Source organism: Lissotriton helveticus, chromosome 12, assembly GCF_964261635.1.
Source record: "Lissotriton helveticus chromosome 12, aLisHel1.1, whole genome shotgun sequence".
In the NCBI taxonomy this organism is placed as follows: domain Eukaryota; kingdom Metazoa; phylum Chordata; class Amphibia; order Caudata; family Salamandridae; genus Lissotriton; species Lissotriton helveticus.
In genome coordinates, this window is record NC_136073.1 from 465198439 (window position 1) to 465214753 (window position 16315).

General features: G+C 44.7%; 1 protein-coding gene across 2 annotated transcripts in view; it reads left to right on the forward strand.

The window, feature by feature from the left end:
- Positions 1-16315, forward strand: part of SLC12A3 (solute carrier family 12 member 3) — a 331781-nt gene that overhangs the window by 211859 nt on the left and 103607 nt on the right. For both annotated transcript variants that reach the window (XM_078671397.1, XM_078671398.1), the window contains exons 18-19: positions 3976-4082; positions 8099-8181. In XM_078671397.1, coding sequence (XP_078527523.1) covers positions 3976-4082; positions 8099-8181 — 190 coding nt within the window. The remainder of the gene's footprint in view (positions 1-3975; positions 4083-8098; positions 8182-16315) is intronic.

Below are 16315 nucleotides of genomic sequence, written 5' to 3' on the forward strand. Positions count from 1 at the left end.
AAATAAACTAAGTGAATTTAAAGAAGTTAGTTTTCTTTGCCCTAAAATCATCATATTTGATAACCTAAATATTGATGAGATCTGGCGCCCTATTACAGACCTCTTGTGGCCCCCTGCATTTGCACCGGCTTATTGCTCCATAGGGCCACTTTAGTGTTACAGAAGAAGATGCAGATTCTTGTGCAGTCCAGTCTATAATGGCAGATTGTCCCGGTGCACATTTTGCCCTGGCACGTTTGCAATGGAGCATTTCAACATTTGCATATGGGCGTGGAGCCGTGAAAAAGACAAAACATTTTGCCACAGTGCCCATGCCGCATAACAGACACAGGTGCAAAGGGGCCATCAGGAAATGCACTGACTGTGTGCCACACTGAGGTGGCGTGCAGTTAGTGTAACCCCACAAGGGCACCTTTTGGAGTGGGGGAAAAAGAGCCTTGGAAGAGGCACAAATCAGTGCCATGCTCCCTCCAAACATTCCCTTGCAATCGTGCAAACACGAATGTATGACGTTACAACGCATACATTTACAATGCATGCCTTTACATGCAGTTTTTACATCGCAACATCCTTTACAACGCATTCTTTTACATTGCATGCCATTACATCGCATTTTCAGAAACTACCTTTATAACGCATTCCATTACATCGCATCATACTTTTACAATGCATACCATTACAATGCATTTAAGGTAAGCGTTGGATAGTATAGGTGTTAGAACTGGGGGTCTCTAGTTGGCAGAGGTAGGTACCACTGTCCAAATAGGGACCCTTGCTTCTAGTCAGGGTAAGGAGGAAACCCTCTGAGATAACCCCTGCTCACCCTCTAGGTAGCTTGGCACGAGCAGTCAAGGCTAATCAGAAGGCAATGTGTAAAGTATTTGTACCAACACTCACAGTAACACAGTGAAAACACCACAAACTGACTCCACAACAGTTTAGAAAAAATAAAGGTATTTAATCTAAACTACGCAAGACCAAAATGACAAAAATCCAACATACACAGTTCAAGAATATGGTTTCAAAAGAGTTCTTAAGGTTGCGATAAAGTTCTTTAGGTTGCGATAAAATAATCCACAGTTGCGTGAAAAGTTCACAGTTGCGTCACGTTTAGCTCACAGTACCTTTAGTTGCGACAAAGTTCCAAAAGCAGAAGCTGGTGCGGTGGAAAACAAGCGATGCGTTGCTCCTGAGATCTTGGGGAGGCGTTTGCGACAGCCCCGCTGCAGCAGCGGGCGTGTTGCGACGAATCCGGTCTGTATGGGGAGGAAGGCCACTTGTCTAGATTCCGGTGCGCAGGTTCCGTAGGAAGTTTGTTCTCGCAAAGGTCCGATGCGACGATCTTTGGAGTTGCGACGATCTCCGGGGCGACGATGCGCGGACCAGCGGTGATCTTCTCTCTCTCGCAGCTCCTCGATGGCTTCGGCGAGGACTCTCGCAGCGACGTGATGCGGTCCGCAAGCAGGCGGTGCAGCGATCTCACCCAGCAACGACAGGCTCTGCGACGACACTCGCAGCGATGTTAGACTTCCCGCACCAATCGGGTGCGTCCCGCAAACGAAGGATACGACGGCTCTGACTGCGGCAACAGGCACTGCGACGATCTCGGCCTTCGAAGCGGCGGGAATTTCCTCGCACTGTCGGGGATGCGCTCCGCAGCGAGCGATGCGATAACTTTTCTGTAGCAAAGTCTCTCAAGCTTAGTTTCCAGCTTCCCAACACAGGTACAACTTCCAGAGTCACCACACATGGGCCAAGCACTCCAGGAAGGACAGAACTCTCTCAGTAGAGCTCAGGGGAAGCTGGGGGTGAAGTCCTTTTGTTCCTGGGACTTCAGAACAGGGAGCCAGCTCTTCTCAGGTCCTTGGAGATTCCTTCAAGCAAGGGGACACAGCACAAAGCAAAGTGCTTCCCTCTCCTTGCCAGCAAAGCAACAGCAGGGCAATCCAGCAGAGCAACAGCTGGACAATCTTCCTTCTTCAGTTTCAGCTTTCTCCTTGGCAGAGGTTCCTTCTTAATTCCAGGATGATCTAATTTTCTGTTGTCAGGGGTCCTGTACTTATACCCCTAAAAGTCTTTGTTCTCTTTGTGCAAGTGGGCCCTGAGGCCAGCCTGAACCAGTTCTGGGTGCTTCTTGAGCACTTTGTTTTCCTGGCTTCTCCTTTCCTTTCAGAGTGAGTGGCAGGGTCGTCAGCCGCCCAGCAGGAGGAGGAGCCAGCATTGTGGAAGGCAGGCACAGCCCTATTCAGGCCCAGGTGCTATCTCCTCCCACCACTCAAGTTGCAAATGCAGTCATTCAGCCTAGGGCTGACTCAGCCAGCCTCCTGGGGAATCCCCAGCCCCTGTCACTCTCAAACCAGACAGTCAATACACAGACAGGCCAAGGCACACAGGAAGGTCAGACAAGAGAACAGCAACTTTCTGAAAGTGCCGTTCTCAAACACAGGATTCAAAAACCACCTTTCCTAAAAGATGTGTTATTAAATTCTGAGTTCAGGGATACTAGACTCTTATGGCCTATCTTGTTCCTATGGGAAGAAATGCTGGTAGCCACTGTAGCCAGCACCCCCCATGTTAACCTATGGATCAAGATAGCCTTACAATAGTGAAAACGAAAATGGCTGTAATTCACTACCAGAGCATGTCACCTGCACCAGTACATGCTCTACCTTTGACATACACTGCACCCTGCCCAGGGGGGGTACCTTGGGCCTTCCATAGGGGTGACCAATGTGCACAAAAAGGGAAGGGTTAGGCCTGGTATGGGGGGACACTGACCAGGAGGACATGGCAGTTCACAGACTGCACACAGGCACTGCGGTGGCAGGCCTGAGACACCATTTTAGGGCTACTCATGTGGGTGGCACAATCAGTGCTGCAGGCCCACTAGTAGCATTTGTCATCACCAGCCCTGGCACACCCACCACACTTTACTAGGGACTTCTTGGTGATACAAATATGCCAATCATGTATATCCAAGCATCATAACAATTTACACAGGGAGCACTTACACTCTGGCACTGATCAACAGTGGCAGAGTGTCCAAAGCATCTAAACCAGCAAAAACGAAATCCAGCACAGCATCAAAAATACAGGAGGTAGAGGCCAAACAGACAGGGGAAACCATGCCAAAGATGCCAGGTCTAACAATAGGGGTAATAATTACTATTCTAACTCCAGTGAGTTCAACAGTAGGGTAAGTGTTGGATAGTGTAGGGGTAAAAATTACTATTCTAACTCCAGTTAGTGCAACAGTAGGGTAAGTGTGGGATAGTGTAAGAGTACTATGCGTTGTAATGGTATGCATTGTAATGACTTGCAATGTAATGCCTGCGTTGTAATGACATGCGTTGTAATGACATGCGTTGTAGTGACATGCAATGTAATGGCTGCGTTGTAATGACATGCTATGTCAAGGATGTTGCGATGTAATGACTGCTATGTAAAGGTAGTGCGATGTAATGACTGCGTTGTAAAGGTTGTTTCCCTGCACACACTGAAGCTGCCTTTTGGGGAATCTCTGGCCCTCTTACACAGTGGAAGGCATACCGCGACTTCAAACAGCCAGTCAGCCTTTAACGAATGCTCCGACCCCCGTGCAGGCACGAGTTGTTATAGGGTGCACTGCCTGGGTCTGGTGCTCCCAGTTAAAGGGGCGCTGTGGTGCAAACAGGGACAATGTGCCTGATATGTGTTACGGCCCCTGATATTCTTTCATAGATGGAAATTAGGGGGTGTCAGGGTAGAAGTTGTACCTTTGGTACGCCTGGCACTGCCTTTGCTGCCACTGTTTGCAGGGAGTGTCAGGACATAGTGATGTGAGTGGGGTCAGATAGTGTATAATATCACTGCTCCTGACTCAGGCATAGTGATGAATCGACAGTTATCAAACTTTCTGTTATCTTTTCCATTCTGCATTCAACATGTACTTTCTGGTCTTTGGTTTCAAATGTTCCTTTTATTTTTAAATCAAAGGCATCTGGTCTTGGAAGAATGAAGCCAAATATCCTAGTGATGGGGTTCAAGAAGAACTGGCAGTCTACTCACCCACGGATTGTTGAAAATTATGTTGGCATTCTACAGTAAGTCATAACATGCATATTACACACTATGGGCTTCATAAGGTGGGAGTGGCTTCACTCAGGTGGTGGGTCTCTGTTGATCTCTTGCATTGACTGTTTGTGTTGATTGCATAACCTCATTATTACTTGCCTTTTTAGCTGTGTTAAGTGTATCTATTGGAAAACCCTTCCCACAAGACCATTTTCATCATTTAACAGGTCAACACAGTACCTGCTGGATTACCTCTAGACTCTTGGTTCCTGGGACACGCCTCCTTTCCTATGCCTGCTCCTGTGGTTAGATGAGATGGGGAAGGGAGGAAAAGGGGGAGGGGTGCTGATCCAAGCAGGTTTATGGGTATTTAATGCCAAGCCATGTGAATTTTCTCAGCTTCACGACAGGGATGGTCCTTTTCTGAAATGCAGATTTTTGATATGTTAATTGTTAAGCCACTGCTTGACAAACAAAATCTCGGAATAAGACATTAAGATCCTAGTTGAAAAGGTTTTTTGTCAGTAGTTGTGTCTTGCTGTTAATTAGTCTTGAAGTTACAGTTTTGAATCACAAAACATTTTCTGTGAGTAATGTTGTGCTACTAAGTATGAATTACTCTGTTGTGCTACTAAGTGTGAATTACTCTTGAACTTCCGGGCCCAATTCACAAAGCATATTCTGCGTGTGACTGTGGCTTTCTCCAGGCTTAGTCATAATTTCCAGGAGTAAGGCGTGCTTCCTGTTGGGAAAAAAAGCTTTCCGGATTGAACCATTAGACTCCGGTGCAGGGGAGAGAGGGCTTAATGTCTTGTGTCTGTTGCATATACAAAGATGTTTTAGCCACAAGAGGCTAAAAGATTCTGCAAGTGAGTTGCACCAAATATCTGGAGATCTACGCTATCCAGAAATGGACCAATAGCAGATCCATATTACAATGCCCTTGAGGGGTGTGTCCAATCATGGAAGGGTGCTTGTTTTTTGTCCTCTACAAGAGCCTCGCAGGATCAGAACTTCTTTTTTTTAAAATGGCGTGTTGGGCGGCGGGTCTGAGTGTGCGGTGTGCTGCCCTGATCAAGTGAAGGCTGTGCACGACAGGGATGGTTTGTCTGTGGGGTTGGACGCAGGGCCTGACTGCAGGCCAGACCCTTCGGTCAACCTCAGGCCTCACACCACAAAAGGCTGGCTGCCCAGGAGGGATGGGCGCAGGGCCTGGCTGCAGGCAAATGCGAAGAGGGGAGTTGGCTGCCTGCGGAGGACCGGGTGCAGGTCAAGGCCCCAAACGGTTGTGCATAGTAGGGGCTTAGCAACCTAATGGGACTTGGTTATCTGGAGGAAATGAGCTCTCTGTGAAGAATTGTGCATACAGCGGAGGCTATGAGTAGTATAGGCATGACCGCGTAATGGGACTTGGATGCTTAGAGGTAGTGGGCTTCTCATGAAAAGCTCTACTCGGGGTGAAGGTTGTACATATTGGTAGTTTGACCTCCTAACGGGGTATGGGTGTCTGTAGCGACTGGGCTCTGTGTGAAGAGTTTTCCACAGGATCAAGGGTGTGTGTAGTACGAGCTTTGGCACCAAATGGGGCTAGGGTGTCTGGAGGTAGTGGATGCTCTGTGAAAATTTTAGCACATTGCAAAAGATGTGCATAGTAGGGGCTTGCCCACCAAATGGCACTTGTGCGTCTTGAGGAAGAGTGCTCCATGCACAGTATGCACCCTGAGCGCAGGGTAGTGGTGGCTTGCCCACCTAAAAGGGCCTAGGTTTGTGGAGGGAATAGGCTCTACGCACATTCTGTGCACTCTGCGCTTACTGTGTATAGTATGGGTGTGCTCCCTTCATAGAGTGTGCATGTCTGGAGGAAGTGGGCTCCACGAACAGTCTGGGCATTGAGCGTAGACTGCTCATAGTAGTGCGTTGCTCACCTAATGGGGTTTAAGTCTCTGGAGGGTGTGAGCTCTACCACAGACTGTACACTAGGCATAGACTGTGCATAGTAGGGACTTGCCTTCGTAATGAGGCTTCGTAGTGTATTAGGAGTCAAATCTCTTGAAGGCTGTGCTTACATTTCTTTTTTTTGTTAAGTGTCTTCCGCAGGACTGTGATAGCATTATTCCCTGTGGGTATAGTCTTCCCTCTGGTAGCTAGCCGTACCTTGCACTCTAATGTCCTAATTTTAACAAATTTCAGGGCTTGTGGTCCTTCTGTCCCTTATTAGTCCTGCGGTACCAGCCAGTAAGATTTTTTTTCCCCACAGAAATCCTGTGGAACTCCAGCAGCAACACATATTTATAAATTCTGAACTGTAGTTTCTCAAAAATGGCTGAACAGATTTTCACCAAATCACAAAAGCAGGCTCTCTTGGTAAAGATCACGCTTTCTGCCAAATTTGGTGCACTTCTATTAAACTGTTTTTGTAGTTTTTTTGTCTAAAGATCCTATGGGAAATTGCGTAGGTAAAGCACATATTGGGGACCCCCATTTTCTTGAACCCCGCTTGGCGGATCACCCCAAAACTTTCCAGAAAGGGGATGAAGTGGATGAACTTTTTCTTGGAAAGTTTCGTGAAGATTCATCAAATGGTGCCAAAGTTATTAGCAAAACAAAAAAAGGTATTTCTATCCTAACTATAACTGCACAGTGGTAGCTGCTACATATATAATTATTTTCCAAAAACATTACCACTCTGTAGGAGGAATGCGCTCATATGGGCAGTACATTAATTGTGATTTTATTTTGGTAAGTGGAGCCAATGTGTTTCAACTCATACAACAAGTGTTTTCCAGTCATAGGATTGTAATCCATAGTGCCAAAGTAGGACGTAGACTGAGCCATTATATCAATTGTATAAAAATTGTCTGATTAAAAGTGAACAGTTTGAAACGTATGCAAGATTCTGAAGAACAGATGTAAAGTTATTCTGCTCTAAACACAATCACATCTAGTGAAAATTAGAAATAAGATTGCTGACGGTAAGAAGAAAACAGGAGGAGGTGGGGCAGAGAAAGACAAAAAGAAACAAAGGGTCAAAGGATCATTACATCATGATATTTTATCTTTAACCAATAAGCACAGATTGCTCTTCATCCATGTTGAGCCCTTATGGATGTTTTGTGTTGAGCTCAATAATGTATTTTGATTCAAGTCTTCTCAGGATCATTTCTCAGTCAATCAATCAATCAATCAGGGTATTGTAAAGCGAGCTACTCACCCATGAGGGTCTCAATGCACTGCGGGGGGGGGGGGGTACCGCTCCGTTCAGCCGAAGAGCCAGGTCTTGAGGGTCTTCCTGCAGGTGTCCAGGGAGGGGGCGCGTCTGATGTCTACTGGTAGCTCATTCCAGGTCTTGGCTGCGATGTGAGAGAATGATCTTCGGCCTGATCTGGTTCTGCGGGACACCCCCTCACGCTAAGCAAGGCCTTGTCAATGCCACGAAAACAGACATTTTCAGTGTTGCCATTATGATTTTCTCTACAATGGTGCACCATAGCATATGATGGAACACCATTTTTCACAGCCCTCATGTACTTCAAAATCCCCCTGTGTACTGGAACAGTGCTTCAAGATACTTTAAAATATGTTTGCCTTTCCTCCAGTATTTTGAAATGTTTTTCATTTTATTACCTTTGTTACAGGGTTTTGCAAACATTGACACAGCAAATAGCTTGATATCACATAATTATTGGCAGGACCTATTGGCTTTGCCAGTGCTTGTTTTATTTGTTTTGGTATGAAGATACATATAATAATATTAATATAATTTCGGATCAAGATGTGGCAAATGCGTTCATGGCTTCTCCCCTTATTCAAAGAAAAAAGGTATGCTCTTACCCAGTGAATGCAGTTGACTTAAGTGCCAATGTGGCACTTTCCAAATCATGCTTCTTTTTATCACATCAAGGAATCTTTAAATTAAAGTGGAGGACATATGAATGCATGAGGTAAGGGACATTCTTATGGCAGAACAGGTCCCTTTGTATCCTAACATTACAATACTTCCCATGTTCATAATAATGTATCATCTCTTATCTTTTTCTCTTTATAGTGATGCCTTTGACTTCAAGTTTGGCCTGTGTTTATTGCGAATGAAAGATGGACTGGACAGCTCACGAGTAATGCAAGCTCATAGTAAGTGTATGCTGAATTGTGAGTTCTGTACAGCCAGTGGTATTAGACATGCACATAACCATTGACAATCTCTGCAGGGCCAGCCTGGGAAAAGCAGCTCTGGCACTTTGTTCAGGCCAGTCCTCAAACTGCATGGAGTAAGCAAGTGCGGCGAGCTACCCTTACAACTGCTAGGGATGCCTTTGAGAAGTCTCCCACCCAAGAACCTTTTGAACAAAGTCGCAAATATGGTGCCTTGTTCAATCATTGAATAGATGGACGGAGATTGGAGACATGGTAACATGGCTCAATGAATGAATGAATGAATTGTTGGATGGAAAGAAGAGATGACAAAGGCTTTTAGTTATGTGCAGCAAGTGGTCTCAATGGTAGATGATCAGGTTTTCATTCTAGCTGCTGCGTTAAAACATCAACCTCCCCAAACGCTACCACCACCAATGCATTTAACACAGTGCACTGGTTTAACGCCTCAAAGAATTAATCACAAGGCATTAAGCTTTGATCTAAGATGTGTGAAACTGATTACCATGTAGTGGTTGAATTGCACAAAGTGAAACCAGGAAAGCTCTCATCAATGCCGGCTTCCACTTGACCACATTGTGTGATCCTAGGCAAGTACTTGTGCCTTCTATCTTCTCTCTGAGAAAAGCAACAGAAGATCCCTCGCCTTGCTTCCCCCTAAAGCCCTACGGGTCAGCACAGCTTGTGGCAACCCTGCTGGAAACAGGAACCAACCAAATGGAAAAGCAATTGGATTTGAAGGACACTTTAAAACCATTTGTTTTTTATTTTTTGTAAAGTGCTGGAGCTAGGTAGGAAATGCAGCTGCCCCCAACCCCAGCAACAAAATCGGCCACCACCAGCAGTAAAACTTGCCCCGTCTAGTCAGCCCACCGGGAAGATGCCCCGTATCTGGTGAGACCTATCCAGGCCTGAACCTCTGTCCAATGCCTTGAGTCTTGCTGTACCCCTGCACCTACATTCCCTTTCTGTAACCCATTCTATATCCTCCATTTGCAGAATTAGTAGCATGGCGAGCAATGTCGGTTGAATAATATGGTGAGGGCCTCAAATCGTTCGTTCAATATGAAAGTGGATTTTAAATTCTGTAAAGACGTGTTTATGAAAAGAAAGACTTTTCAGTGTACATTCTGGAACTTGCAGTTTCACTTCTCCTCATTCACAGACAAGATTTCCAAGACACCTGAAAGAGTTTGAAGAGATTTATAAAAACCGAATAAAATCTATTTCCAAAGAAAAATCCCATCTAGGGTAAAGTGGAATGTGCTTTAGCACCACAGTATAGCAAACACCTGAAAATAAAAAAGCTACAAAATCCATATGAGTTACCTGTGCCCCAGCACAGCAGATTCCCATGACCAAGCAGCAAAATATCTGTACACGTTGATCTGGTAGAAGGACACTTCTGTCCCTTGTCAGTGAAATACCTCATTCAATGCACAGTTAAGTGGGATGGTGGAAGACATCAAGAACAGAGACAATAGAAGCTTACAAAGCTGGGATTAGTGTCACCACCACAAACAGAGGTTATAAGCAACTACTTACTGTGAGGAATGAGACACAAAGCTTCTCACACTGAGTATGGGCTTTGCAGCACTGAAAAACAGTTAACATTTTGATATGAGTTCCAACAGCAGTACCATCTGCTCCACCACTGCATCACCAAGAAAGAATATCTAGGCTGGTCTCACACTGAGCATTTTCTCACCAACATGGGCCAAAGCACCATAGAAGTCTCTTCTTGTACTCCAACCAGAATATTTGTAGATGGTCCTACAAGGGACTAAAGTAAACATACATTTTGGGATGCAGCAAAAGTAAAAAACCGAGGCAAACGCATACCAGCAGTTACAACGGAAGCCACACCGCAACATAAAATGTGGATGGTACATAATCATTTTGGGGAAGGGGTACCTGAACCTGAAAGCTTTGCAGACCTAAATGACTCAACTTGAAAGGGTCAAGTTCCAACAAGCTGCCTTTGTAGAAGGAGCCTTAGAACCAATTGCGATTCACATGCAGTCGTTACTTGCTCTAGTTCCCACAACTAACGCTAAGTCTTCCATCAAAGTCGGTGTGATCAACAACCATGTAGCCCAAAAACATTACCCCAGCATGGCCGGACACATCATGGGCCTGATGTAAACCTGGTGTACTGATTTTCTATATGTCAAAGAGATGTCCTGCACTGTGAGCCAGATGCCACTGTGCATTTGTATCAAGAACAAGGTTTGATGTGAAGTCGATATAAACATCTCCTTCTTAATAGCAACGATTTAACAAAAACTGAGATAAGACACCTTCTTTGATAAGGTACTTGATCTGACATTATTCCTGACAAGCATAGCCAAAAATGAAAGTAATGACACTCAGCATACTAAGTAAAGGTCCAGTTAAACAGCCTGCTCCACACTGGGCCTACTCATCAACTTACAAATCTAGTGGTGCAATCTGACTTTGGCCTGTTCATCGTACATCTATTTCCTGAACATGGCCTACCACAGTCTCCCTCTTAACAAGAACAAACTTGTATCCTTTTGATCTCAGATAAACTGATCAAGTGTACATTTAAGACTTATGCAATACTGACCGTGCAGTATGGATAAGACAGACACCTGAAAGAATCACCCCTTCATTAAAATGCATGGTCAAGTTGAATACTTTGCATTTTTAGGAACCGACATTCTCTATTTAGTCATCTTTAAAACTACTAAAGTGGATGTCACTCCACCTGTCAAGCACATCCTATTCACACACCTCCTTAAAAATCACACATGAACCTATGTCCTTTGAGCCAAGCACAAATATAAATACGAACTTAAATATAATTGAATGTGGGAAAGGCTCTAAAACCTCCGCTGTGCATGCAATTTTCTTGAGAAAAGGCGCCGCGGTCAGTGTAAAATCCACTACTGGGATGATAGCAAATGGCAACTCTGGCGGCTCTGTTAATACAGGAACTGTGAAAGGCTTGGTCTCCCCCGAGTGTAATATCAGTGTTGGGGAAACACAGCGAGCAGGAAATGAGGATCGGGCTGATTCGGAGTCCGCAATTTCAGAGGGCAAGTTTTATTCTATGCCAGATCTTTCAGCTGTTTCAGAGGACGAGGGTAACAGTTTGCTAGGTGAATGGGGAGATGAAGAGGCACTTTTCGGGGAAGACGACGATATGGACGAAACGGAGCAGTCACCGATGCAGGCCAGGGGACTGGTCGACTATCAAGATACTGTCAGACGGAACCCCGAGGTAGAGGGACTATCACAAGAAATGACTCCCCTAGCACAACCTGCCTGGGGATGGGGGGGAAAGTGAACAGCAAGAGCGGGCACAAGACCAGAACCAAGGTTTAACGGAGGAGGAAGTTAATGGAGCCACTTTGGATTTAATTTACAAGAGCATTATGGCACATAGGGCAGAGAGACTAAAGCCGAAAGTAACCGCACTGAGGGAGCAATCCGGAAACTGCTGAACACCATGCGACGAATGGTTAAATCTATTAATGAACTCACTACGCGCGTTACAGAAACTGAGGAACGTATCTCCTGTGCCGAAGATTCATTGACAAAACAGCAAGTGGCTATAGAGGCTCTACAGGCGACAAGAGCTGATGTAGAATGGAAACTGACGGACTTAGAAAATCGCGCAAGGCGCAATAACCTTCGAGTTTTAGGCATAACGGAATTAAAAGAAGGGAAAGACACACGTAAATTCATTATTGAGACCTTCTCAGAAGCTTTCCCCGAGCTAAGTGATGGGCAATGAGGAAAATGAGGTTATTAGGGCACATCGATTTCCGTTCACCCAGCGCAAAGCTCATGGAGCCTCAAACTCAGCTGCGGGTCCTAAAGCACACCCACGGGCGATATTGATTTGCCTAAATAACTTCATCCTGAGAGAAGCTCTATACGATCTAGCTCGCCCGGATAAGCGCCGCACAGTTAGTGGGTGCGAATTCTTTGTTCGTCCGGATTTCTGTTCTACAACTGTGACACTAAGATGGCAATTTCGACAACTATTTACGCCATTTCAAGCCAAGGGTGCACAGGTATTCCTTCTGAATCCAGCTAAGCTCAAGGTGATTTACAGGAGACAATCTACATATTTTACATCGGAGTCCCAGGCACAAGCGTATCTAAAAACCATAGACGCCAATACCGGAGCACCTTAACCTGACTGTGTGTAAACAAAGAAACTGGCAGGGTACTTCAACGTACTTTACAGGGTGTGAATCTGGTATTACAAAGAAGGCTGGTGATTTCAGCCTGCACTAGCAGTAAAAATTAATACTGCTATATGACTTTTTTTTTTTTCTTGGTTTATGAGCATATTGATGGGACATTTACAAATCAGAGACACGTAGGTTTGGGGTCTTCAATTAAACGGTTAAAGGGATAGAGATGTCTCTCTTTGACTGATCTTTATAGATACTTTCAGTTGACTGATATTTTTTTGGCCGGTTAGAGATAATCTGCTCTGTTAAGGTTGGTTTAAAAGATAGCACACTCGCATCCCTAAGGACTATGTTCTTTTGCCCTACAGTGGGTGGCAGGAGGGGGAAGGGTGGAAGGGAGGGTGGGGCTGGGTTGGGGCTATCTGGGAGGGGGGGGTTAAACATAAAAAGAGATCACGAGTGCATTTTTTTTGTATTTTGTATGTGAGGTTTGCAGGGCAGTGGTGGAACGGACTTTCGGTTAGTGAGAGATTATGGAATGGCAGCTAGAATGCTGAGATTAGGTACGTTGAATGTCAGGGGCCTCAATGCCATAAATAAAAGACAACGAGTGGCTAGGGAATTGCAGTGGCTCAGCTGCGATATAATTTCTCTTCAAGAGACGCATGTAGTATGGTCTAAGCGGAAACTCTTGAGTGAGCTTGGGTATAATGTTTTAGTATGCACTAAGCAAACTTCTACGACCCGTGGGGTGGCTATATTAGCTAGAAAGCATGTTATAGCCTCTGGGCGGGTCTTGGAGGATAGCGGTGGTAGATGGGCAATTACAGAATGTACTATAGGAACCTTTAAATGCACGGTGTGCTCCATCTATGGATCTAACTTTGATGAGTCAGCGGTTCTAGGACATCTTAATGCTGAGTTAGCAACATGGCCTTCCCCGATAATAGTTTGCGGGAACTTAAATATCAACCTTCAACCAGGTTCATTAGGTAATGACAAATATGTGTATGTAGGTAGGAAACCTAAAGTATACAGAGCATTACAAGCACTCGTTACCTCACACGGATTGACTGATGCCTGGTCTCATCTCAGGGGTGGCAACCCTGGATATTCTTTCTTCTCGGCACCTCACCAAAAATTGGTGCGCCTTGATTATTTCTTAGTGTCACAAAGCTTACTTCATGAAGCACAAATGCAAGTGTATCCCCGAGCTACGTCCGACCATGGTCCTGTAGTCCTCTCTATTCAGATATTTTGTCCTCCTAGGAAGCCCCGTGAATTCACTTTTGATCGCAAGTTGTTGTTGGAAATAAAATTTCAAGAGTATATGAGAGAGTGGGTTGCAGGGTTTTTTAATTATAACAGAGGGAGTACTGAGAGGGGGATAGTCTGGGATACGTTCAAAGCTGCTTTTAGGGGGAGGTGCTTAGCTTCGGGCTATACGTGCAAAAACAATCACGTCTCAAGCTGCAAGAGCTATATAATGATTTAGGAAAGGTTGAAGAGCGGCTGGTTCAAGATATATGCTGTAGTAGAGACACCCAAGACTCAGCAGCTGAGGTAGCCGGTTGTAAGGCAAAGGTAAATTATCACTGGAGTAAGGAGGTGGCAAAAACTTATGAGACTAAGCGTCAGTTGCTGTATTATACGGGGAGGCAAGTGGCAGGTGCCTGGCCCAGAGAATGAGAACTAGGGAAGTTGCACAACAAATTAAATGTATTAAAAATGAAACTGGACAAACTGTAGAAACCGAGATGGGAATTCTGGCAGCTTTTAGACAATTTTATGTGCGTCTATACACCAGAGAAGAGTATGACAGTAGTAAAGCAATATCTATGCTCGGACAAATATGTGAGCAAAATTTAGATAGGGAAATCGCAGCTAACCTGGAGGCTCCAATAGCCAATAGCGATGTCTGAACTTGAAGCAGCAATAAATACACTTCCAGCAGGTAAGGCAGCGGGCCCTGACAAGCTTCCGCTAGAGATTTATAAATCTTTTTTTCAAGTTTTGAAGCAAGACATGTTAGCCACATTTAGGATGGCGCAGACTGGGAATTATCCTAAAACGTGGGCCAGTATTGTGGTTTTTAGAAAGAAGGGGAAACCTGCAGATCTACCAGCCTCATACCGGCCTAGCTCGTTATTAAATACCGACGGGAAAATTTACTCGAAAATATTGGCGACCAGCTCTCAGAGGTGATATCCCCACTGGTTTCCGTATATCAGCATGACCAGGCAAGGATGTCCATGCTCCCCGCTGTTATTCGCCCTTTACATAGATCCTTTTTTAAAAATGATGGAGAAGAGTCCCCGGATCCCCCTAGTCAGGATACAACATCAACAATATCGGGTATTAGCGTATGCTGATGATGTGGCCGTGCTCTCTCCAAGGCCGTCTTTGGCAATGCCCGAGATCGAACATTTAGCGACGGTATATGGCTCGGTATCTGGGTATAAATTAAATACCGCTAAGACCCAGATATTATGTGTCAATATTAAGTCTTTTGCTGATACCCGGGTCCTATATGAAGTCACATATTTAGGAGTGCAGGTCAAAGCCTTGGCCTCGGCTACGGTAGAATCTAATTGGCAGAAACTGCTCAGTGGGATTCGTAAACAATTGGATCAATTTGAATGTTTACATTTGACGCTGGTAGGCAGGTGTAATACTTTAAAAATGATGGTATTACCCAAGATTTTGTAATTTTATTGCAGTGTACCATTAGAGATTCCTCTTGCATATATTGCACAGCTGCAAGCGATTTGTATGAAATTTTTATGGGCGCAAGGAAAGGAACGGCGCGCTAAAAAGTATATGGTACTCCCAAGGGCAGTTGGTGGCTGGTCGGTACCTGACTTCCTTCTATATTATTATGCGTGTATGCTCCAGTGGATGAATATTTTACTTATCGGGGTAGGACCTTCGGAGCCAGCATTACAACCTTCAATATACGGTTTACTCTTGGGGGCTGAAGCCAGGAATTGCCTTTTTCTTAACATAGATTGGAATTACTACAAACGCACCAGATTTAAGGTGTTAGCTGCTACCTACAAAGTTTGGAAGGCAATAAAAAATTACTACAAAATCGAAAAGACTTCTATCTATACTCCGCTGACTGCCCCGATTTTACATCCCTGTATTTGCTGGGATTGTATCGTGGTGAGCTGGCGTACAAGAGGGTTAATCACTGTGGAGGATCTGTATACCGGGGACGGTTTAAAGCCATTTACTCAGCTGAAGCAACAATATCAATTACCAACTACACACTTTTATAAATACTTGCAAATGCGTGAGTATTTAACAGAAATGACTATAAGTACGATACCTAACCCTCTTATCGAGGCAAATAAAAAGGGTGCCCGAATTGGAGTACTGTACAATTTAATGCTAGAGGCTATGCCTAATGACTTAGAAGTACAAGTGAGTAAATGGGAGAACAGGCTAGGATGTCCCGGAATACTGCTCGAGAGCTCTATTGAACTTGCTGGACGAATACTTATGTCCGCTAATCTTATAACACAACATTATTAGACCCTGTTTTATATGTACCGCACCCCTGACAAAATCTCAAAGTGGGTGGGAGTCCCAGACGGAAAATGCTTTAGATGCAGTGCCCATCAGGCGGATGTAAAACATATCTTTGGTACTTGTGTAAAATTAACAGAATTATTTGGGCATGTAAATAAGTTCTTATCCGAGATTTTGGGTACCCCTTTTCAGCTTTCAACCATGCAGATTTTGCTGGGTATAGATATGGGGTGCGCTCAAGCCGAGCCTAGTAATAAAGTCGGTTATTTGATATTTGTGGCTACAGCGGTTCTAAGGCTCTGCATTGCTTCATGTTGGCTACAAAGTGAACCTCTGTCATTTGACGCATGGCGAACTCGGTTCTTATTTACCTATAATATGGAATATAATTTGTATGCTATGAAGGG